General features: G+C 33.9%; 2 protein-coding genes across 3 annotated transcripts; one reads left to right on the top strand and one right to left on the bottom strand.

Annotated features, from left to right (window-relative positions):
* The first annotated feature begins 3,729 nt into the window (after window positions 1-3,729).
* Window positions 3,730-5,877, top strand: LOC147392453 (cytochrome P450 710A11-like). The gene has a single exon (XM_086459632.1). It carries the CDS (start codon window positions 4,156-4,158, stop codon window positions 5,674-5,676), a length of 1,521 nt encoding a protein of 506 aa, XP_086315758.1. The 5' UTR covers window positions 3,730-4,155; the 3' UTR covers window positions 5,677-5,877.
* Window positions 5,878-10,176: 4,299 nt separating this feature from the next.
* Window positions 10,177-21,615, bottom strand: LOC147392452 (NOL1/NOP2/sun family protein). Of its 2 annotated transcripts, XM_086459391.1 has the most exons (13): window positions 21,436-21,610; window positions 21,233-21,351; window positions 20,627-21,044; window positions 20,156-20,303; window positions 19,580-19,717; window positions 18,990-19,052; window positions 16,610-16,731; window positions 15,321-15,552; window positions 14,015-14,226; window positions 13,426-13,526; window positions 12,825-12,906; window positions 11,873-11,937; window positions 10,177-10,578 (listed from the first exon to the last, which is right to left on the bottom strand). In XM_086459391.1, exons 1-13 carry the CDS (start codon window positions 21,511-21,513, stop codon window positions 10,464-10,466), a joined length of 1,893 nt encoding a protein of 630 aa, XP_086315517.1. In that variant the 5' UTR covers window positions 21,514-21,610; the 3' UTR covers window positions 10,177-10,463. The 2 variants fall into 2 exon arrangements, with proteins under 2 accessions (XP_086315517.1, XP_086315518.1); XM_086459392.1 differs by lacking the exon at window positions 11,873-11,937 and having other exon boundaries at window positions 21,436-21,615.
* Between the last annotated feature and the right edge of the window lie 1,859 nt (window positions 21,616-23,474).

The raw sequence follows: 23,474 nt of genomic DNA, 5'->3' as shown, positions 1-23,474 counted from the left end.
TTTTTTTACATGAAAAACAAAATGGAGAAATAAAATTATCAAATAGTTTACAAAATGCCAGTTGTATTATAACCTACTAAACATATGGCCCACGTACATTGATGAATGTTTGTGATTTATTATGTATAAATGACTTAAATAACAATAATGCATCTGAACAGCATGATAATGCCTTTCTTTTAATTATTTTATTTCATTTTTGTAGTCAGGGACTATCCCCACCTCTTGGGAGTCCGACTTTGAAGCGGGCAATTTTACAGTCCGTCGTTATAAGACAATTGGCAATTTATTTCACATCCCCTACATTTTTGCCAAAATTTGAAATACCTCTTTAGCAATGTCACGTGTAATCCAATGGAGAGGGTTCCTTAAAATTTTTGAAACGCACTACCCACTTCAAAGTTTTTCCCCCTTTTGGTGAGACTAATTTCCCTAGGCCTACACGCATGTCCCACTCTATCACGTGTCATGACGGGTAAGCAGTCATATTTTTGTGAAGGGGGATATAGAGACTTGAAGTCACAAGTCACTTCTTACCATCTCAAAGACTAAATTTTGTTTAGAAATAATTAATAAAAAGATTAAGTTCATTCACGAGTGATAGTGAAATAAATCATGTTATCTCATTTTCTCTGATGAGAGAGAAAAAATTTCTCATACATGTGTAAATTTCATGAAAAGAAATATGAAAAGGCTCCCACACTCACCTTCCAGAATGTCTTCATGTCGTTCGCCCTACAAAAAATAAAAATCATCAATGTAGTTGGACTACATTTGTTAGTAGGCCATGCAGATATGTGAATCAAAAAGATAAAGAGGGTAGGTGCCAACTAGCTTAGTTGGTAAAGCCTTCGGATGATGATAATAGAGGGTTTGAGTTCAAATCCCACCATCATCGAGTAAATGAACTCATTAAAAACGTGCTTATCTATAAATAAATAAATAAATAATATATACATATATAGCACGATAATTCATTCAAGCTATCCTACTCATAATTTAAAACTCGTCGGGTCTGGTCAATAAAACCAACCAGTTGAATGTCGAGTCAACCAAGAAATCATTGAGTCAAATCGTTAAATTGATTTAATCAACTCAAAATGTATCAAGTCGTATTAGATTCAAACTTAATCTTATTGAGTTTTCTAATTTTCTTAACTATGATCCTAATATGAAATAAACAATGGAGCGAAAATTCACTCTTTTGCATAAAATGACCTTGGCCATAACAAAATAATAAAATTGGGTAGGGCTGTCACTGAATCAAGATTGATTTGGTATCGATTTTATATAGACTGGATTAGACCCTAAAATAATTTGATAAACATTGGATCAGACTTTTATCTAATCAAATTTTCATTGAATCTCAATAGCAGGATCCAAACCTGATCTAGGAACAATTGGATCAGGTCAAATCCAATTTGATAAAACAAAATCAAAATAAACTTCATAACATAGAATTTATAATTAATTTATAAATAGGTCATGTTGACAAAAAGCCTGAAGCATGAATCACAGACTCACGATTGAGGCTAACAGGCTAATTTTCCAACGAATTATGCTACAATGACCTCAATAAGGACACACAAGCAACACCTTGACATGTCGGTGTGCGCATGTTGTAGATGTGTTTTACTGATATCTCGAGAAAAAAAAAAAAGCATCTAAAGGGATGAGCGTGCCACCATATCAAAATGTCCCCTCACTGAGTTCACTCAAGCATTAATCTTTTCGAAATATATGTATTAAGTTCTATTTTGGTATCATATGAATTGGGGTGGTCTGAGTAAAAATTGAAGTGGCAATAGAATGTCTTTTTTCAAATATGCATCATTTAAGATTTCTTACCAAGAAAATTATCCTATCAGGAACTTTTAAAGCACACCAGATCTAATGCATTGCGATTTAATTTTTTTTTTAATTGGGTAAAATGGTCTGCCACGCATTTAATGCGACATATCTAATCTATCCAAATAAAGTAGACCACAGCCGTACCAATTATGTTTTTTTAATTCTGCTTTGGGTAATTTAAATATTTCCCTCTGGTTTTGATGAATATTTGACATGCCCCTGTGTTTTCAAACTAATGATATTTTTTTTGACAAGAATACCCTCATCTTCAACTTCTAGATAATCCTTTATTTTTCTCTTCAACCTTTGACTTTGACAACAAGAATCTCATTTGTTTTTTTCTTAATAATACTAATAAATGTGAAGAAAATAAATGAATCTTAATGGTCCAACGTTGAAGGTAATAGATTTTTTGAGAATGATAATCCAGATGTGAATTTTATATCAAACACTTGGTGTCACTTAAAACGAATCATATTTCTTTATTTGATTGTGTTCATGGCTAAGTTTTTTTTTTATTGAAAATGAATTCATATCAGTCTTCATTATATCTATTGGATCATATTCTTTTCGAATTTTGTTACACTCTTTTAGGATCTTTAATTTGCATATTTCTTCTATTAGGAATTATAATTAATCATCATTGAACATATTTACATCTTTTTATTTGTCTTTTCCTTTCTTAAAGTGTCGATTTGCTTTCTAATTTCTAAAAAAAAAAAAATTTTAAATGTACAGAAAAAATTCAAACAAGGGATCTGAGCATTCATGAATCTCTTAAAGTCAAGGTCAAACATGACAGCAATCTAAAAGTGTTTGAAAGCCAAGACTTTGTTAGTAGTAATCGAGGGTTAGAAAAGACCCCAATATAAGAAGTACAATCTCATATATATTTTTTCTTTTCTTTTGTCGTCCAAAATTCTTACAAGTTTAACACCTATATGATTTATGTCTATAATACCTCTAAAATTAAGAAGACTAGCCAAGTAATTTGTTGACCTAACGATTTCTCCGTAAATCACCAAGGTAGCAAATTCAACAAATTTATGTGTGAAGCGAATGAACCAGTGGCATGACACGTCATGTGTATTGAAAAAATAATAATAAAATAAAGAACTTAAATGTCTAGTCTAAAATTTTTTCTCTATCAATCAATCACTTTTGCTCATTTACTACACATGGAGTCATGCCATTGGTTCATCGGCTAATCACATAAATTTTGACATAATAAATCTTTATTTAAAAAAAAAAAAAAATAGCATTGAAAGAGTGATCTCCTCTCCTTATCTCCTTCAAGCACTTGATCATTATCTTGACTTAAATGCTCTCATTCGTATATCTCGTCTTTAGGAGAAAAGAAGCTTTCAATGGAGATTGGAGACAATGGTCAAGGGGTATTATTCCATGAGTTTGAAAATATAAGGGTATCTAAACTAATATTCAAAACATAGAGGTTTATGTGTAAATCATCGCTCTCTACTCTTTAGACTCTACCGTAGTACCGTTGCTCTCTGACGCTCATAGCGAATTCATTTACTTCCTCGAGATATGAAACTTTTTAAAAATGTAAAAAATAGCCCAACGGTCTTCGGTATGATCTACGAACCATCTACATGTCTGCAACAACGCCTTTCCTTTATTTCCTCGAATTTCCCCAAACACATCTTCTATACATCCAACGATCTGAAATCATTGAGGACCATAAACGGCCCACAACGGCCGACAAATTTTTTTAAAAGAAAAAATGTCGTAAAATACTTGTCCTCTACAGACCGTGTTCAATTGCCACGTTCTAGCCTCCGTTGCCAAGCTGGATGTGGTCCCCACCTCCTTCATCTCTTTACACAGAAAGTCAGAGAGAGATCAGCTTCTCAGCCTCTCTACATTTTCACGCAATTTTGAATTTTCCAACAAAACAATTTCGTCTTTTTCTCCATAAATTTCTCACAAACAGAGAAATTTCTCACTTTCTCACCTCCTTCATCTCTCACAGATTGAGAGAGAGGGGGAGAGAGAGAGAGAGAGAGAGAGAGAGAGAGATCAGCTCCTCAGCCTCTCTTCATTTTCACACACTTTTCAATTTTCCAACGAAGCAATTTCGTCTTTTTCTCTATAAATTTCTCACTTTCTCTTTCAAAAAAAAAAAAAATTTCTCTTAAAATCCGCACCCAACATTTTGAATTTTATAGTTAAAAAATAAAAAATAAAAATTTTGCTATAATTTTTCCCGCATTACCTTATTAAACCCATACAATTTCTCTCTCTGTCTCTGTCCCTCTCTCTCTGTTTCTGTTTCATTTGGTGATGGATTCCATATGGTGCATGGTAGCATCAGCCACACCTTACATTCTCTCTCTACTGGTTTTTCTTCTTCTCTTAGAACAGATCTCTTACATCAAGAAGAAAAGCTCTCTACCTGGTCCTCCTCTGGTCCTCCCTTTCTTTGGTAACGTTCTCTCTCTTGTTCGAAACCCTACACATTTCTGGGAATCTCAAGCGATTACTGCAAAATCAACCGATTTAGGCGTCTCCGCCAACTACATCATAGGCCGCTTCATCGTTTTCATCCAAAACACAGAGCTTTGTCACAAGGTCTTTGCTAACGTACGCCCTGATGCGTTTCACCTTATCGGACACCCATTTGGGAAAAAGCTGTTTGGAGAGCACAATCTCATCTACAAGTTTGGTCAAGAACACAAAGATCTACGCCGTCGGATCGCTCCTAACTTCACTCCCAAAGCTTTGTCGACCTATACGGCGTTGCAGCAGAAGATCATACTTCAGCACTTGAAGAAATGGGAGACTTTATCTTCAATAAATCGATCTGAACCGTTGGCTCTTCGTTTTCTTTGTCGCGACATGAATCTGGAGACTTCTCAAACAGTCTTCGTTGGTCCTTATTTGAGAGCTCAAGCTCGCGAAGATTTCAACAGAGATTACAACCTGTTTAATGTTGGATTGATGAAATTGCCTATCGATCTACCTGGATTTGCTTTCCGGAAGGCGAGATTAGCTGTGGATGATTTAGTGAAAAATTTAGCAATCTGTGCTGCAGAGAGCAAATCGAAAATGAAATCAGGCAATGAACCGTCTTGTCTGATAGATTTTTGGATGCAAGAGACATTGAGAGAGATCAAAGCGTCGTCAGATTCCGGCGAAAAACTTCCGTCATATCCCACCGAAATTGAGGTCGGAGGACACCTTTTCGATTTCCTTTTCGCCGCGCAAGACGCATCGACGTCGTCTTTGCTTTGGGCGGTGACACTCTTAGATCTCCATCCAGACGTTCTGAAGAAAGTTCGACAAGAGGTGTCAGAGATATGGCAACCGGAATCTGACACACTCATAACGGCTGACCAATTGCGGAAGATGAAGTACACTGAAGCTGTAGCCAGAGAGATTATACGATACCGGGCGCCGGCAACGCTCGTACCACACATCGCCGGTGAAGATTTTCCATTGACGGAATCTTACACTATTCCTAAAGGAACGATCGTTTTCCCATCAGTGTTCGAGTCGTCATTTCAGGGGTTCACTGAACCGGAACGGTTCGACCCGGACCGATTTTCGGAAGAGAGACAAGAAGACCAGCTATACAAAAGGAACTTCTTAGCTTTCGGAGCTGGGGCCCACCAATGCGTAGGACAACGTTACGCACTTAATCACCTCGTGCTTTTCATGGCGATGTTCACATCTTTGCTTGATTTCAAAAGACATAGAACGGACGGCTGTGATGACATCGCTTACGTCCCCACGATCTGCCCAAAAGATGATTGTTTAGTTTACATCTCGAGGAAGTGTTCTCGTTTCCCTTCCTTGACGTAAGTAAAAAAAAAAGCAAGCTTTCCGTTTCGAGATGACGGAAAATTTATTGGTAGATGAAATGACGGAAATGCCCTTGTGTGTGTTGTTGTATAGATTTTGAGGATTCTTTGTCAGTGATTTTGTTGCTTCATTGTATTGTTGGGCGGGAAACAAGGTGGGTTGACTGGGTTCTGAATAAATTGGGTTTTTTTTTTATTTATTATTTATTTATTTAAATTAAATAATATTTTTATTTTTAAAAGTTGGCATTGTTTCCAAGGATTTTTGTCTGTGTATTTGCATGTGGGAGGGGACCGTTAAATATGACGGTAGTCTGACACAATCCAACGGTGACACATAAAGGTACGTATCAATTGAAGATTCGCCGTTATTAGAGATCACGTTAACTTAAATGTCTTAGTTTAACGACAAACGAAGACTAGTGACACGTGGGGACCTCATAGGTGTAAAAAGGAAATTTCTAGTATCCAATGATATTGAACGTTTGAGATTTGATGGATAACTTCTCATCTCAGCCGTCGTTCGTTGGATCTTAGAAAAATCTATATAGAAAAGACGGGATCAGTTTCAAAAAAAATATATATATTTTTAATATAAAGGAACGGTTGAGATGAGAAGAGAACACCTAAAGGAAATGATCTGTAGGACGCCATTATTTTACTATACATCGTGTAAAGCAACCGAAATTCAATTTCAGTGGAAATTCTCTTTCTTTATTTGTTTTGACTAGTCAATGCTGTTAGTTTTGACCTTTGAATGTCGCCTACCAAATGGTCAACGTAGAAAATAGACTTTTTACGATAGTGATTGAAATTTTTTACGGTTTTACCCTTCCAACTTTAGCTCACCATCTGAAACAACAAGATGATGGTGATATTAGCTAAATGAAAAGATGTAACAAAAAAACGTACAATGAAAATGATGATTTTTATAGTATAATGAGAGGTCCCCTACTCGTACCTTTTTATTCTTTTTCATTAAAAAAATTTGAATAAAAAAAAGTATTGAAAGCTCACTCCCAAGTCTCTCTGTCCTTACTTAAAAATAAATAAATATATATTTTCAGTTCTATAAATAATTATTTCCTCTCTAGAGTTAGAGATTAAATTATGGGCACAAGACAAAATTGCCGTCTAAACATGTACATATATACATGGCATGTGTGCTACAAAACTTTTAAGACACAATTTACATTTTATACTAAAAACATTTGATGCAAGAACAATTCAATAGAAATTGAAACTTAACATAAACTCTTTAAATAAGAAACTTTATTTATTTATTATTATTTTTTTCTATAGTGGGGTGATGCAATCAAAAGTCTCACAAGGTAATTGACCTCTTTGAGTATCATATCTCACTCTAATCCTTTAGGAACATACGTCTTTAATTAGTATGGCTGCTTACACCATGAGCTTCTAGTTATCTTTCAAGGTTTATCTTTTACTCTTTTCTATAATTTCTTGCATGTAAAGGTGAGATCTGATTCTAAGGTGATTGTTAAATGTATCGACAACATTTTTTGATCCCCCCTTGAACTGTTCTTAAGAAGTCAAAAAGATCCAACACACTATGCAACAGTTCAGTTCACGGAAGTAGACATTGATTTATGTTTTAGAGAGAGCAACAAGATTGCAGATTTTCCTCCCACATTGCTTTAACACATCTTTGTTGTTTCTTTTATCTTCAAATGATTTCCCTTTTAAACTAAAAGAAAGGATGTTATTGGGCACTCCTATGCTAGAATGTAACCCTTTAGGGCTGTCTGGTTGAGGGTTTGTCCAACCCTCTCTTAATTTATAATAAAAATAATAAATAAATAAAACAATAAACCCACACATACTAGATAAGTAGGGATAACTCTTCACGGGTTTTCGATGTTTTATATATTAATAACAATAAAAATGTGCTTTCTATTTTGAGAACTTCTAACATGGGACCTACTTTGAGGGTTGGGACGTTAGATGTAATTTAAGGTGCCTTAAGATAGAGTCGATCCTTATTGGATGGTCACATGGGCATGGCATTATTCACTTTACATGAACATCCAATTCATTACATACCACATGCACGTATCATCCCCCACGTATTGTTCACAATGCTTAGTGTTCCAAATTATTACATTACAATGGGGAGCTCATCACTCTATCCATACATTAGCTAACAATTTAATTAGTCACACAATTATTAGGATAACCTCATCACCCATGTTTGTGGTCTGACCAGATCCATTCATATTTTTGTAATAAAATCAATTTGATTAATACATAACTAGTTGTTTTTGTGAGTATTTATTTTTATCATTATAAATAAGAATAATTTTGGAAAAAGAATATTTTTAAATTTTTTTTTAATAAATATGCAAATATTATTAGGTATAATAATTGTTTTACGCCCCCTCTGACATACACTCCAATCATAGAATTATAAACCATTTGCCACGGGATACATAAAATAAAAAAAAAAAAAAAAAAAAAAGAGTATCCCAAGACAAATAATCTATAATCCTATGGTGGGGGAGTCAGTTTATCACGACTCTATTATTTACTTCTTACCTATATATCCATTGAGAAAATTTAAGGAAAAAATAACTAATACACTTACATAAAATGAACAAAATAAGCAACCCAATTTGAATGAAAATTCTTCTGTTTTTTTTTTTCTTTATTTTTTTACAATAGTCAATGTCGTGACTTTTGACTTTTGACTTTGAATGTCGCTTCCTAAATGGTCGACTTAAAAATTGACTTTACTAACGTGATTACGGTTTTACCCTCTAATCCTTTCTCGCTGGCTCCATCATAATGAACAAATGATGGTCATCTCGAACACGTAACTACCTAAATGAAGGAGAATTATAAAGAAAAAAGTACTACAATGATAGGCTCAGTTTGAGAGGATCAAAATCTTCATTTTTATCATCAGGTCCAGTACTTTTCAATCTACAATTTTTAAATCATTTTTTTTTTTTTTTTGAAATAAAATTATAAAAATTTTGGTTCCCCCTCTCCCCACCCTTAACCGTACACTGAGATTTTTTTTTTTTTTCTCTTTTTCATTAAAAAATAATATTTTAATTATATAATAAATTTTTAAAAAATTAATTATTTTAATCGAAACTTACAAAATATCAATTGATTCCACTTGATTTTTAAAATATCATTCGAGACATTTTATTTATCTCGTGAGATTATGCGAATGTTAAGACATAGTGTATATCTGTATCATAGCAAGACCAAGATGAAATGATTCGGACAATTCATCTGAGTCTCGAGTGAGATTTAAAACCATGCTCCTAAAGTCGAAAGTTATTAAAGACAGATATTTAATATTTTAAAATTTATAAATAACTGTCTATTTACTCTCCAAAGTGAGAGAGATTAAATTAAGCGTGGACCGTCCACACACATGTACACATGCGTAGGGCATATGCATGTGAGTTACAACGCTTCAAAACTTTCATCGTTGGACCTACTTGTACTGCATCTTTGGTACAACTTAAGCTGCCTTAAAAGGTGGAACCCATATCCTCATTGGATGCTAGATCGTGAAAGGTGCATGGTAGGAGCGTACGACATGGAGACATGATCGTCCAGTCTATTATACATATTTGTACATTTTATCTCCACTGATTTCACACAGTACCTTCTGCTCCAAATGGTTACACAACAATGGAGACATCTCATTAATATGTATCCACACATTATGTCACAATTTAATTATTAGGACAACTCATCACCCACATTATATTACTATACAAATTCCAAACAATTACACTACAGTAACGACACTTTATCACCCATGTTTGTGGATATATTAAAGTTTTATAAAGAGTCGACTTGAAAAATGCCTAGTGCTTATCACTCACTTGATGTGCCATGTACACAAACCCATTTAACTTTTTCTGCGGGATATACAAGAAAAAAAAATCTATGGTTCTGTACACATGCCACATCAAGAGTGGTTTTTTTCGAGTCAATTTACCATTAGTATTTTTAAAATTCAGATCGAACTAGAGTTCTAACGAGGCCCATTTGTATTTTGTAATAAAATTAATTTGGTTAAAGAACCGCCAGTTTTTTTTTTTTTTTTTTGACTTTTATCAAGAAGAACTACTTCTAACCCAAATCTATGGAGCAAACTGAATGAAAGTAGAAGGGGAAAAAAAGAATAGGGAAGGTAACAATTTAGATCTTTGCCTTAGAGAGAAAAAAAAGAGAGGATCTTTGGGAGAAATAAGAGTCTAGAAAAATTAATTAGTGCACAATACCTTCTCCCTTTATAATAGTGAAAGATATGACATGATGAGGATGACAAATAAATGAAGTAAAGAATGAAAGGAAATCTGTTAAACTAAAGTTAAAGAAACCAAAACTAAATTGTTTGTTCTAGTTCATCAATTTACTGGTAGGATGAAAGCAAAGCTTGTCAACCACTAATATTGAACTCTTGAGGATCTTAAAAGTTTGTGAAGAATCACATTTATAGTCAGATAAAGGATTTCCATAGCTCTGAAAATTTATCTTCTCAACTTGCATGATTGTATTATATGTAGTGTGTTTACAACTCACCATAAATTACAAAAAGGATATATACTAGGCCTATGTTACTTCAATTCCTCATCGACCAATTTGGGAAAGACCACATTTCTTGTGGAATACGTGAGATGTAGCCTCGATGTGTTACCCTGTAACAGGTTTTGATGAACATGAACTTTCTTGTCTACCCTATTTATGATTTTCAGTCACCTTAACAAAACTTGCCATGAGCGGGTTAGATTTTTCATGTCAGTTATCTTTCTGACCAACAATGAACTTGGCAATGAAGAAGCCGATCGTATCAAGTGGGGATGATGGATCAAACCTCTGAACTAGTTCTTCCTCTCCGGGTCGTAACCACTCCCTGTGAAATCAACCATTACAATTTATTAATCAATACTACTAAACAAAATAATTAGTTTCTGATGAGAAAAGCATGGGATTGATTCACAAGACGAAAGTTGAAAATTTAATACTTGAAAAAAAAAAAAAAAAATACAGATCACAGCCTAATGCTATTTTGATGCAACACACACTGCTAATAGATAAAGCCCATAAGACAGTTTTTCCTTCCTACTAACCCGAAGAGGACAGGATTTGCCAACCAAGGTTTAAAATCTTGTTTCACTACTATGTTTTTGGTTAGGAGAAAAACCAAGACTCTCAACCGAAACATTCAATATTTTGGGCCCAATCCAAAATATTCCCCAAACGTTCAATGTTTTGGCATCAATGCTCCATTCCGGTCTTGGACAAAACCAGTTGTTCCACCAAAATATTTCAAGACAATTTGAAATATTTCTGAAAATTTCTGTCTCGGGGTCAATATTTTATCCCAGTGTTGGCTGAAAATGGAATGTACTACCAAAATGACATGAAATTTTGAATCATGCTTCCAACTGCACTAGTTATAAAGGAATCAAATAAAGCGAGACCAATTCAATCACACCACATAATGGGAAAGGAAATAACTTCAATTATATATTAATGAATAAGGCTTTTAAGAGAAGGGGTGCACTAGTTGCTACAGGCAAGGACATGGTGACCACAGATTGATGTTCCACAACTTCAAAAGTTAACTCCTAATAAGGAAATACGTGCCCGAGTCGTTTGACAAACAAGGATGCTTAACTATCAAGAACAAGAGAATTTTGTCATCCCAGCCATGAGAGCAAGGATTTCTTCACTGGCATGTAGGAAGTAACGTTCTTCTAGAGTGAAATGCGTATTAATCAGGAACAAATGGTCTCTACAGTTGATTTAAATACAATAGTTACATCAATTTGGGTAGACAGAAGGCAATAGGCATACAAAATAAACCACTCAAATACAGGGAAATATGCATACCAATGCTGATAATTAAAGCATATTTGTGATAGCTGTGCCTGTGCTGCTGATGCTTACTTCAAAGGGTCATAGCTAAATGTTCGCTACTGTCTCTCAAATAGGAAGGGAATCATGGATTATTTTGTTCAAATGGGATTTGCCTTTGCTTTCAAGCAAACTCAGTGCCAATGAAACAGCATATTTTACAAATAAAAACATATATACAACTCTTAATAAATCACCGATGGAAAGAAGAAACAAGGCAACACTTCAGTTAACTGTCAAATAAAACTTAAAATATTCAAGCCCACTAAATGGAGAAATATACTTACTCTGTGTATTTCCCGTCTAACAATTCGCAACAACCAACAAGACCAGGCCCTCCAATTCGCGGGCTCTGGAATGTATCACATATATGCAGTCAACAATTTGAAAGTCAGAATAATTAACATTATAATTGGTAGATTTTTGAAGAGGCTGTCAAAAGTTTTCAAAGGATTTATTGATGGCTGCTTTGGCATCCATGGGCTTTAGAATTTAAAAAAAAAAAGGGTATATGAAGTGCAAGTTTAGTAACAGCACCACAGAGGGGAAGGAACAGTAAAAAAATGATGTCCACGAAATAGCCCGAAGTTACATTAGCTCTATTATCTGTAAGGACGGAAAGATTGAGGATGATGTTAACTATAGAATTAGGAGTTGGATGGTTAAAATGGAGGTGTACTTTTGGAGTGCTATGTATGAGTTATAGAGCTGAATGTTGGGAAATCAATGAAAGCATGTATACATTTTTTTCATAATTGACAACATGTGCATAGATTGAGCGTAGCAGAGATGAGGATGCGAAGATGGATGAGTGGAAAAATAAAGAAAGATAAAACTAGAAATGAAAGTGTTCAGTAAAATGTAGGACTAGCCCGAATAGGTGATAAACTAAGGGAAAGTCGATTCAGATGGTTTTGTCATGTGCAACAACAATGAAGTACAGCCGCGGTTAGAAGGCATGTGCAAGACCAGAATGAACATGGATTGATGCAGTGCAAGTTAATATCAACAAACTATAATTAACAAAGGAGATGGGGCTTCAGATAGAATTGAATGGAGGAACAAGAGTCATTCAGCAGACCTGAAGTTTTTAGATAAGGCCTTGATGATGATTATATTGTCAAAATAGCATTTTAACTTCTTATAATTTTCAACTGAAACAACAATATATTAGACTTCTAATTTCTGATGAACAATTGAGAAATAATGTAGAACATAAACCAACAGTGAGATCTTTACCTGTGGAGCTAATGAGAGGAACTTATATTTATCCAAAGCATAACGAACAAGTGCCTCATTCTCTCCAGGGTTTATTGTACATCTGAAAGCATAAGAATCGTCAATGTCAAAAATTCCACTGAGTTTCTTCCGACTTTTTTATTATTATTAGGAAGACCAATTCCATTAAAGTAAGTGAACAGTCCACCAAAAAATGGGGAAAAGGCATGAAGACCAGGACAATTTCTATAGATGATCCTACATAATCACAATGGTAACATCCCCCTCAATCTATCCATCCTTACGGATTATCAAGATAACATGAATGCTTGTCTTACAGAATTCCTCGCATAAGCAAAAACTAGCTCGCATAAGCAAAAACTAGCCCTACTAACTATAGAAAATAACTAAATTTCTATTTCGGAAGTTAAAAAACTAAGAGTATTAACAGAACCATGAGATAACACATAAAAGGATACATCCACGTCATTTCATTTACATTGGTTGTGACAACATATCATTATAGGGAACTGGCATTCCAGTAATGCTGAATACTTTGTAAAAAAAAATCTTAATCAGAGTAGATGAAAGATCAATAGAAAAGCACTCAAGGCATACTTACGTGGAATACACAAGGACTCCACCAGGGCGAACTAGCTGCACAGCTTGGTCGAACATATTCCTTTGATACTTTCCGTGGCTTCTTAAAGATTGCACTGTTTCCTGGCACAAAACATAACAATGCCATTTCCAGAGAGGAACATAAAATACAAGAAGGCCATGGATGCATGTAAGTAATGGATAAGAAACTACAAAGTACAATCAGTAACTACAGTAAACTGAAGGTCGAAAAAAAATGGCATTAACATTGGAATTTAAGATTTACAAGAGCACAAGGCCAGGTGAACATAGAAACATTAGGCATGATTTTCAAGATGAAAAGAACATAGTAACAATGGCCATTTGCCCATAAATTCACAAGTACACAAAGTGCTTGTATGCAGATGAATGCATGTAACAGAATAGATGCATCAACAACAAAACGATCCAGATATCCTTCTCATTTCTAAATGCCATATTTTACTATGCCCACATAAGAGTGAAGGTAATGAAATAATCCAAGTTTAACAGTGAATAAAGGTGATCCAAGGAGTATGAAATTCAAACATGTATTTAGACAAATGCACCAAGAATGCTACAAACGGCCTTACCTCTCCAGCAAATAGTCGAGGTCTCAAACCAAGAGCAGAACAGGGAGCATCAAGAAGAACACGATCAAAACTATCAGGAGAAAAGCCCTTTGAATTTTCAACCCTACCAGCAATGCAGTGATTTCTTCCTGGTCCATTTCTCAATCTTCGGGTATTTTTCCTGATGTCAGCTTTGCTGAGATAAGTTCTTTGATTTGATTGTTCATTGATAGCTGAAATGATGAGTTTCTTAGACATGAAACACTTCTTGCAAAGGGTGACAACACATCAAAATGACCCTAATAACCATGCAAGAAAACTAACTCCAAAACATAAATTCTTTTATCGCTCCAATAAATAAGAAAAAACAATTTGTTAAATACATTTCTTTCTGCTGAAAAGTTCTCGTTTTGTTTGTAGGATGTTGAAGGGACTGTAATGGCCCTAGAGATCATGGAGATCACTTTCTGAAGGTAAGAAGTTAAGGATAATAGTATTGCATAACTATTTTAATTGAGTTTCTCTTATAACAAATCTCCCACTCCCAATCCCCACCCCAAATTTATGTTCACTTGAGTTGATGCAATCCATCACTCATGAGACAGAAAAAAGAAAAATGACATTCTGCTTATTTATGGATTATTTGTATCCTCCACTCGCGTCAAAATGAAGCTGAGTCAAATACTCATTAAGGCATCATTATACAGGTCTGCTCAAAGACTCTACTAGTAGAATTCAACATAGGCTAAACCTCAGAGGATAGAGGCTCAACGAAATTCAACAATAGATTGGAGATTAATCCAAGACTAGAGTGACAGATCATAATGCCAGCCAAAAGAATAGGATTCAGAAACCTACCAGACATTGGATTACCAAAGTACCACCTTCACCCCCCCCCCCCCCCCTCTTTTTTTTTTGATAGGTAAAGGTATATTTCTATTGAGATCATAAGCAATGTTCAGAAACTTGGAAGAGCCGTTATTGAGATTGTGAGACCCTTTAAATAATACTTCCTTGGCTAGCTCCCCTAACTAGAGTAAAAAAATAAATAATATCCACTAACAGTATCGGTAAGAAGGCCTTTATTACATCTCTTTTGTTTTCTGGACACAAAATTCCTAACCATAGATCATGCTTGATAAAACATCAAATGAAGAGCACTAAAAGGGATACATAGCACTTGCTTGTCATACAAGCATAATCAAGGTTGCCTTGTCGGCACTGCATTACCATCACAGCAAGTAGCTGGCAAGGCAACATCTTTTTCAATATTTAAACAATTTAAGTGCATAAATAGCACTCCAGTTGAGAAGCAAGCTTTACCTACCAGTTTCCTTATAAGGGTGGATCTCTTTTGTAGTAATAGTAGACATATCTGCCAAAGGGAATTTGTTTGAACCCGAACTCTCAAAAGACACACCTAGTGTTTCCTTACTGCAACACTGAGTGTCAAGATCAATTGATTCATTCCTTCGAGAAACTGCCTTAAGAGCATCAAGCTTATATGCAGTTATGCAAGTTAAGCCCATCTCTACAACCAACTTTTTAATATCCAGCACCTAAAATAAATTAAAGATCAAGTAAACTAATCAAAGTCCATATAACAAAACGAAGAAGAAAAGATGCTGAATACAAATTTGATTTTCACATTACAAAAAATCTTTTTTAATGCTTTTGTTACAAAAGCAACCTTACAGGATGGTCTCTAAGATGCTTTGAAGTGGTGTCTAGGTTAAGAATAAACATGAGGATGAGTGTTTTGATAGCTGTGGCCTTGTGGAAGAGGATATGCAAGTATTGTTATGAGTTGGCAAACCTCCTTCTCATGATCTTGGCCTTCCTGTGGAGATCCATTCTGTCTCGAGAAAAATTTGTGATCCGGTATTTGAAATTGAAAGAGGATTTTTCTTTTGTTTGGGGACGAATAACATTGATTAAAAGCACACTAGCAGGTATCGAAATTTGTTCTCTCTTTTCAACATCTCAGCCTCAGTGGCCAACTTGCTATGTATTAGAACTATGTTACCTGGTTGATTAGTTCTGTTCGGTTCAATTCAGTTTTGTGGTTCATAGATCGCCACTCTAGAATGAACCCAGATCATAGGGGTAGGGAGAGAATTCGTTTCCCAATTCACTTAGTTAACTTACATACACCACAATGATAGAATATATATAAACAAAACAAATGTAATGATCCAAATTCTAAGTATAAAATATATAAACAATAATTAAAAATATAATATATATCGCACATTGAAATTCTAAAATGAAAATAAATTATACATATAATCCAAAAATAGAATCACACCTAAAAACATTACTTCATCAAGTCAAAGTGTCATAGTAATAAAACTAACCATCCAGTATTCATGGTTCTAAAAACATGCACAAAGGTAAATGATTTCGGCTTTGGAGATTTTTTTTCGCAGCTAGATGTGGAATACTGGATGTGTTATTCACGATCTATGTTCAATCTATTCGGTATCAGAGGTTGATCAGATCTAAACACCTCATCTTTTTCACATCTTATTCTCATTAATATGATGAGGGGATCTAATGTACCACCATGAAGAATAAATGAAATTTTACAATCAAGCTTCTAGAAATGTTGTGTACCTTGTTGTGAGATCTATCAATTGCAATAATCTCTCCCTCATCCTTCATAAGGATTGCAATTGCAGTTGTTTTCCCTCCTGGAGCAGCACACATGTCCAATATCCGCTCTCCTGGTTGGGGATCTAAAATATGCAATAAATTTAGAAAAGAAAATATATGTTATGCATACAGAAGAATCACGGATGAAGCAACAGCCATAACGGAAAGCACTTGAAAGAACTAACTTATGCAGCAAAATATTCCACTTATCAGACATCTGGTAATGATCACTCGTTCTCAAAAGGTACACAGCTGGTGGTGGATTTTCCCCACGCCAGACTGGTTGAGTGCGAGTAAATAATTTGGTCCAAAAGTATAGGATTCATCTAGCCATTTCAAATGTGGGAGCTTTAACAGGAAAGAACTTAGAGCTAGTGGCTACAAGCTTTGCATGTAAAATGAGTACCAACAAAGGAGATGGCTAACATAAATAGTCCACATGAACTCCAAGTTAGATTATGAGAAACCATTGAAAATTTCAAGACGACATAGATGAACTAATTCAAAGAAGTCCTAACAAAAAGAGGATATTCATAGGAAGAAACTTACATGAAAACATAGGGAGATAGGTAAATAACATGATAAGGTAACACAAAATATTGCTTTAGAGAAAGAAATTATATGGATCTAGAGATCCTTGAATTGGCAATGCCATACTATCTTAAATAAAGGCAAATTGCTGTGTTTGTCTCCGTTATTAGGTATCCTAATCTTGGCGTAAGATACTTTTTCCACTAATTTTGTGTTTGTCTCACAAAAATATTAATTTAACGGATCCAATATAAGAATTGTGTAACTTAAAAATCCTATAAAACTAGGAAAATGGAATTCACCAAAAGATTAGGATTCCCCTTTCCCACGCTTGTCCCTTCTCACATCTCTCAAATTATAACAAAAGCCCTATTATAACTAAAAGGAGAACCATTTTTCTTACAACCTTGGTAAGATCTCAAATCTTTTTAGATTTCATGGAAAACTCAGATTTAAAATCATATTTTAAAAAGAAAACCAATTTTGGGCTTCATCCAAGGTGTTGAAAATGGATAGCTACCAAACTCTCAAATTCATAAGTAAAATTCAATGGTGTAAAATAACTTCTTCTTTTTTTTTTTAATGTATTTTTTCAAAGTTCTTAAAATTTTGTCCTCTCCATCCCTATGCTATTGGATCATGTTTTTGAATGCCAAAATGTGAGCTCACGTTATGATCTAAAATCTTATAGTTTGACTCAACTGAAAATGATAATCTATTATAGCTAAAGTAATTAATCAACATTATATTGGGTTTTATGTTATTTTAGGTTCCTTAAATATGAAATGTAAAAGAAAAAATATACAAAGAGTAAGAATAAAATTGTTTTACAAAACAAAAAAACATTTATTGAGAAAATAATGAAAATCCTGTAACAATTTTAGCTTTTTTTTTAGGCATGTAGAAAAGAGTAAAAAGGGGACCAAAAAAACTTATTTGTTAAAATTTTATTTCATGATATATATTTTGGATTTAAAATTTAATATAAAATACATATTTAAATAATTTATTGCATTAGAGTAGACTTTCATTGATATCCGACAAACAACATGTAGACTAATTCCATGCCAAGATTAATGTTGGACAAACAATTTTGAAGCTAATTTGGCCAAGGTTTACTATCACAGGGTGAAGGAAAATCCAATTCAGGACACATAAAATGTAATTTGACGCAACCAAGCATACCCTATATGATCAGACCAATCCAGGAGGATTTTGCATGGTAACTCATAACAAGGTACCAACTTAGCTAAGTTGGTAAGGCTTGTGGAGTGTTAATGCCATGAGCTAGGTTCAAAACCTATTGAACCCGCCTTCACCTCTGCCGACCAACTAACCCTTGCTTGCTTAGCCAAAAAAAAAAAAAAAAACTCATGAACAATCTACTAACTACAGTTAATTCATCAAAAATAAATGGCCTTTCATCAAGTGGGCTCAGATCTTTTGCAAATGTACAAATATATGTTACAGTTGAAACTCATGGTGACAATATCCATTTTTTTGACTGATTATTTCCACTGGCCTAATGTAATATTATCACACTTTTATCTTATTAATTTCACAACCAATTGTATACAAATTCGGATATTATTTATTAGTTCAATATTTCCCCTTTTCAGATTTTCCCAGCTTATTGTCTAAAGTGTGAAGTGATCTCATATTCTATGCCACTATCTAATCTAGCAATTAAAAAAAAATTCATTATGTCCAATGTTACAGCTACAAAAATGAACGGTAACCCACAACTACAGAGTACAAACTATAAAGTACTACAATGAATGAGGAAAACTAAACAAGCTGCAATAGATACCTAAGGCATGTGCGGTGATAATGCTGGGCAAGTTTTGAAGAAATATTTCTCCCTCAAGCACATCTGGAAACAAAACCATAAAGTAGAACAGTTTATACTTTCACAAGAGTATATATCATACATGGAGTTAAATATTATAAAGTGGACACAAAATGAATATGAGTTGCAAATCCCAAGACAAAAGAACGTAGAGGTGAATAGAAATGGTAACTGGGGGAAATGAAACTCTTATATAACTGCTTTAAAGTACTTAGAACGAATAACAAGAAGGAAAATAACAATGTAACTTCAAACAGTAATAAGACTCAAAAAATCATTACCATCACCACTCAGAATTTTTACTCGATCATTAAAGTTTAAGTAAAAAAGCTACCTCCAACTATTTGTTTATGAGAACTATATAAGGATAATAAACATAAGATACTAATACTCCAGTGAGAAATACTAAAATGGAAATAGTAGATATACGTGGTTAGCTGATTATGCACTCAATCAAACTATCTCAAGGAAATTAAGACATCAAAAAATTAAATTTCCATTTGCCAATTGCAAAGCGGTAGAATAAGATTAAGAAAAGGAAAGAAATATACCATGAAAGGAAGGCAGGTTAAATACTCTGTTTGTCATTTCCACAGCAATCCCGTGAGAAGCACGAAAGATCCCAGCCCTTGACATCATTGAGGTTCCTTGGCCAATATATAAGCCACTTCTTACAAAATAATGAGGATCTGCATTATCATAGCTTCAGTCAGCAGTAAGCATATAAAAAAAATCACAATTACATGGGGGGTGGGGGGGCAGTTAACTATGGTGCTAAAAATTGGATCTCAACAGATGAATCCATAAAAATAAAAGCATATAAAAATTATGTAAAGAACACGTCGTAGGATCATAATTAGTTCAAATAATATATAAGCGACTTCTTGTAATGAACTATGTCTCTCTGCCCAATCAAGATCTCTAGAGGGGCAAAGCAGATCGAGATTAAATAGTTAATACACAAATGAAGTTCATTCATAGAATGTTACACTCCAATCACAAGTCCTCACAATAGGCACTCGGCTCTTTTTAACAAATGAAAGACCTAATTACAAAATGGTCCGAAGATCTAAATTAGTTTACGATAATTGTTGTTAAATGGTTGTAATAAAAATACAACTACTTGCCTGTCTCCAATCCATGTAGAACAATCCCACGTGTTATACCAACACCCCATCCATTATCAAGACCAGGTTGCTCGACAGCAACAGAAACTGCCACTGTGTCCCCTTTCTCAACGTGAGCACTGCAAGCCAATACACCAGGAACAAATACCTACAGACCACCATGGCAAAAAAGAATGTTTTGTCAGCATTATTTCATTTGTCTACATTATGGCCTGCTTCGTATGCCACAAATTATTTGTAAATGCAAATAATTTTCTGAAATCAATATTATTGGTGCTTGGTAACACAATGCAAATGATTTGCATTGCAAAAAATGTGCATGAATCACCTAATTTGCAAAATTACAACGAAAATTTTTATTGCAAAAAGAGATTTTCCAATGGTTACCAAGCAAAGTAGATCATTCATGGCAAACCATTTGCATTGCAAATTATGGAAATTGAAACATTCAAAATAAGTAACATATAATACCTGAGCACCTCGAAGAACTGCCTCGGCACATTTGCGACTCACAATTATCTCCTTTGGAGACTGGTCACCGTACTCAATTACATGAGGTCCCGAACCTTTAACAAATAAAACATAGTCCAATCCAGGCAACTTGCACTTGTTAACAGGAATACTTGGCAAACTTTCAACAAATAATCGCTCGGCAGCATTAGTATATCGATCTGAAAGCTGTTTCAGATTAAGTTCTTTTGAAAAGCTTCCCTGAAGCTTGTCCATATCAACTTCGGCAAAACTGCCATTACTACTTCCATTTAAGCTTTTGCCATCAAAATCACTTTTGGGCTCTTTTTCTTGTAGAATGGTTAATAGCTTCTCAATTACAGCATCACTCGTCGTCTTTAGAGTGTTCACGCGAACACAAGAGTAAGAAGATGGACGCCTAACCAAATCAAATAATTCCAAAAAAAAATTTAAAAATACAATAAGAGAACTTAGAAAATTTAAATTGAATTTTTTTAAAACATCAAGGAATCCTCTCAAATTCAATTGTTTAATTAATCATTTTTATATCAATTAAATAAAGGACCCTCTTAAACAAAAATATTGATAGAGAGAGAGAGAGAGTACGTTAGGGCTTTGGAGATTCTGGAGAAATGGTCGGATCCATATGCTTTGATGAAGTATTCTTGGACTTGAGGGTTCCATTGTAAGGTAGGGTTGTAGCTGTACCGCTCTGAATGATCCATCTGCAAAGAAAAATATTTTCTTCCTTTTTCAATTACAGAATAACAGAAAATTTGAACAAAATAACAGAAGATGAAAACGACCACCTTGTGTTTGTAGAGTTGGTTGAGAGAGGCGAACAAGTTGGTTCGGATGCTTTTGAGTAAATCCCTCGCTTTTTTCATTCAAAGCAGCCAAATACTCAACAGTCCAGAGTCAACAGCAAAATTATACCAAAACTGAGGTAAACGCTTGCATTAACTGCTTACTTATCAGCTGTTGGACATTTGGAGGGTATTTTCGAACGAAAAAAAATAATGCAAAAATGTCACTAAAAAAGTAGATGATGGACTGTGAAAGTTAGCAATGGTTTGGGTATGTTCAATTAATTTTCCTATTTAATTTGTTGAGATTCAATCTAAGATAATTAATTAATTTCAATAATCAAGGTCCTTTTACCCTTCAAAGAGAAATCCCGAGAATCTAGATGCAATTATCCTCCTATCCTCAAGTTTGTTGAGATTATCCAATGCAATTGACTTTAAACACCCTTCGACTTTGGACAAATTGCATGACATTACTATTATTTTCATTGGATTTTGACCATCTTCAAATGATATGGACACCCTTACCCCTTTAGAAGAATTCTTTAAAATCTTCTGAGCATTTACACTCCTATTTATTGATTATCATGATTGACAAGAATCAAAATGGTAAAAATAACCATCAACAATTTTTTATATTGAAGATAAACAAAGTCATTTTTTAAAGTTCTGTTGAAATTAAGTTGCACTTGCAGAACATGAACCTTTACATCCTCAAGGGTCTCTCAAAGGCTTATAAATAAAGAACATCTCTAATGCAAATGTGAGAAGTGGTCTATTTTCCTAAAATTCTATCAGATTCTCTTCTTGAGATGTTTTAAAGTCCCAAAACTCTATCCAAATATCTCCTTGATTACTTTGAAGCTTTAGGGGGGGAAAAAAAAAGGAATAAGACCAAGGTGGGGTTACTTTGAGTATGTTTGGTAATACTTCTAAAGTTTGAATTCTGAAGTCTAAAGTATAATTTCTGTTTTCTAAAATTTGGTTATGGAAAAGTTGTTTGCTTGTCATTTTAAAAACTTCTGGTTACAGACATAATGGTCATTTTGATAATATTATCCTTTTGTAATTCTAATAAATTGTTAACCGAGAAAACATAACATATTATGCATAATGAAACCATCAACACATTTCATTTTGATTTATAATAAATCAAATACCTTAAAAGTATTATTTTCAATTTGAATTTATACTTGAAAAATTATATTCCAACAAGGTAATACTCAAACAATAAACAATCATGCATTTTTTTAATTGATTTGCAATCTGATCACGTAAAGTGATCATATCAACTTGAACTTGTGGTGAGAACATTTCATTATAACCTATGAATAGCAACGAGCCATGATCAACTTTTGACGAATTTTTTTCCAAAATATGTATGGTCAATCTTCATTTTTTCTTGATTTTGACATAATATCAAATACCTAATACATACTTGTGTGTCACATATAATGTTATTGTCCTTGTCAAGTAAACCACAATTTGAGAGCTTATTAGTAATGGTTCATAGGTTTTACAATAAGAAACATCTTCATCATCCATGAAATAGATAATTCTGAGCTATTCCTATGATAGACACTAGTATCATATGATTTTAAAAATCATCAAAGACTAATATGACTATCCTAATAATCTCAATTATTTTTTCTTGAAACACCCAAATCAACAAAATCTAAATCTCATACACTCAAAAAATCCTAAAGATTTGTAAATTACAAGTATACGATCGAAATTACATATATGAAACATATGATATAAGAAGAAAAATAGATGTATATTAATGGATGAACATGATAAATCAAAGATATAAAGAGATCTTACTGTGTTAATTTCGAAGTAAAAAATATAGGATTTTCAAACATGAAACAAGAGAAAGGAGAGAGACATTGACAACATGTCGTAAAGGAATGAAAGGTAGAAGAGAAAGGAGAACTATAAAAATTAAAAATAAGGATTTTAGGATTTGTATAAAGAATGAATAAGTGATAAAAATTAGTGTTTTACGGATGGTATTTTAGGAATAAAAAATAAATTTAGAA

The sequence above is a fragment of the Akebia trifoliata genome, chromosome 11 (assembly GCF_017979445.1).
Source record: "Akebia trifoliata isolate Shusen 1 chromosome 11, ASM1797944v1, whole genome shotgun sequence".
Classification (NCBI taxonomy): domain Eukaryota; kingdom Viridiplantae; phylum Streptophyta; class Magnoliopsida; order Ranunculales; family Lardizabalaceae; genus Akebia; species Akebia trifoliata.
The sequence above is the reverse complement of the archived record's forward strand: the minus strand, read 5'-3'. Positions and strand labels throughout refer to the sequence as shown.

Bases quoted from the DNA above. Each gene is read 5' to 3' on its own strand.
- LOC147392453 (XM_086459632.1), top strand. From the start codon at position 4,156: ATGGATTCCATATGGTGCATGGTAGCATCAGCCACACCTTACATTCTC.
- LOC147392452 (XM_086459391.1), bottom strand. From the start codon at position 21,513: ATGAAAAAAGCGAGGGATTTACTCAAAAGCATCCGAACCAACTTGTTC. The intron at 19,053-19,579 runs GTATATTTCTTT...TTTTGTTTCCAG, and splicing joins TAACCTGCCTTCCTTTCATG to ATGTGCTTGAGGGAGAAATA. The intron at 11,938-12,824 runs GTAAAGATCTCA...GATACATTCCAG, and splicing joins TCCTCTCATTAGCTCCACAG to AGCCCGCGAATTGGAGGGCC.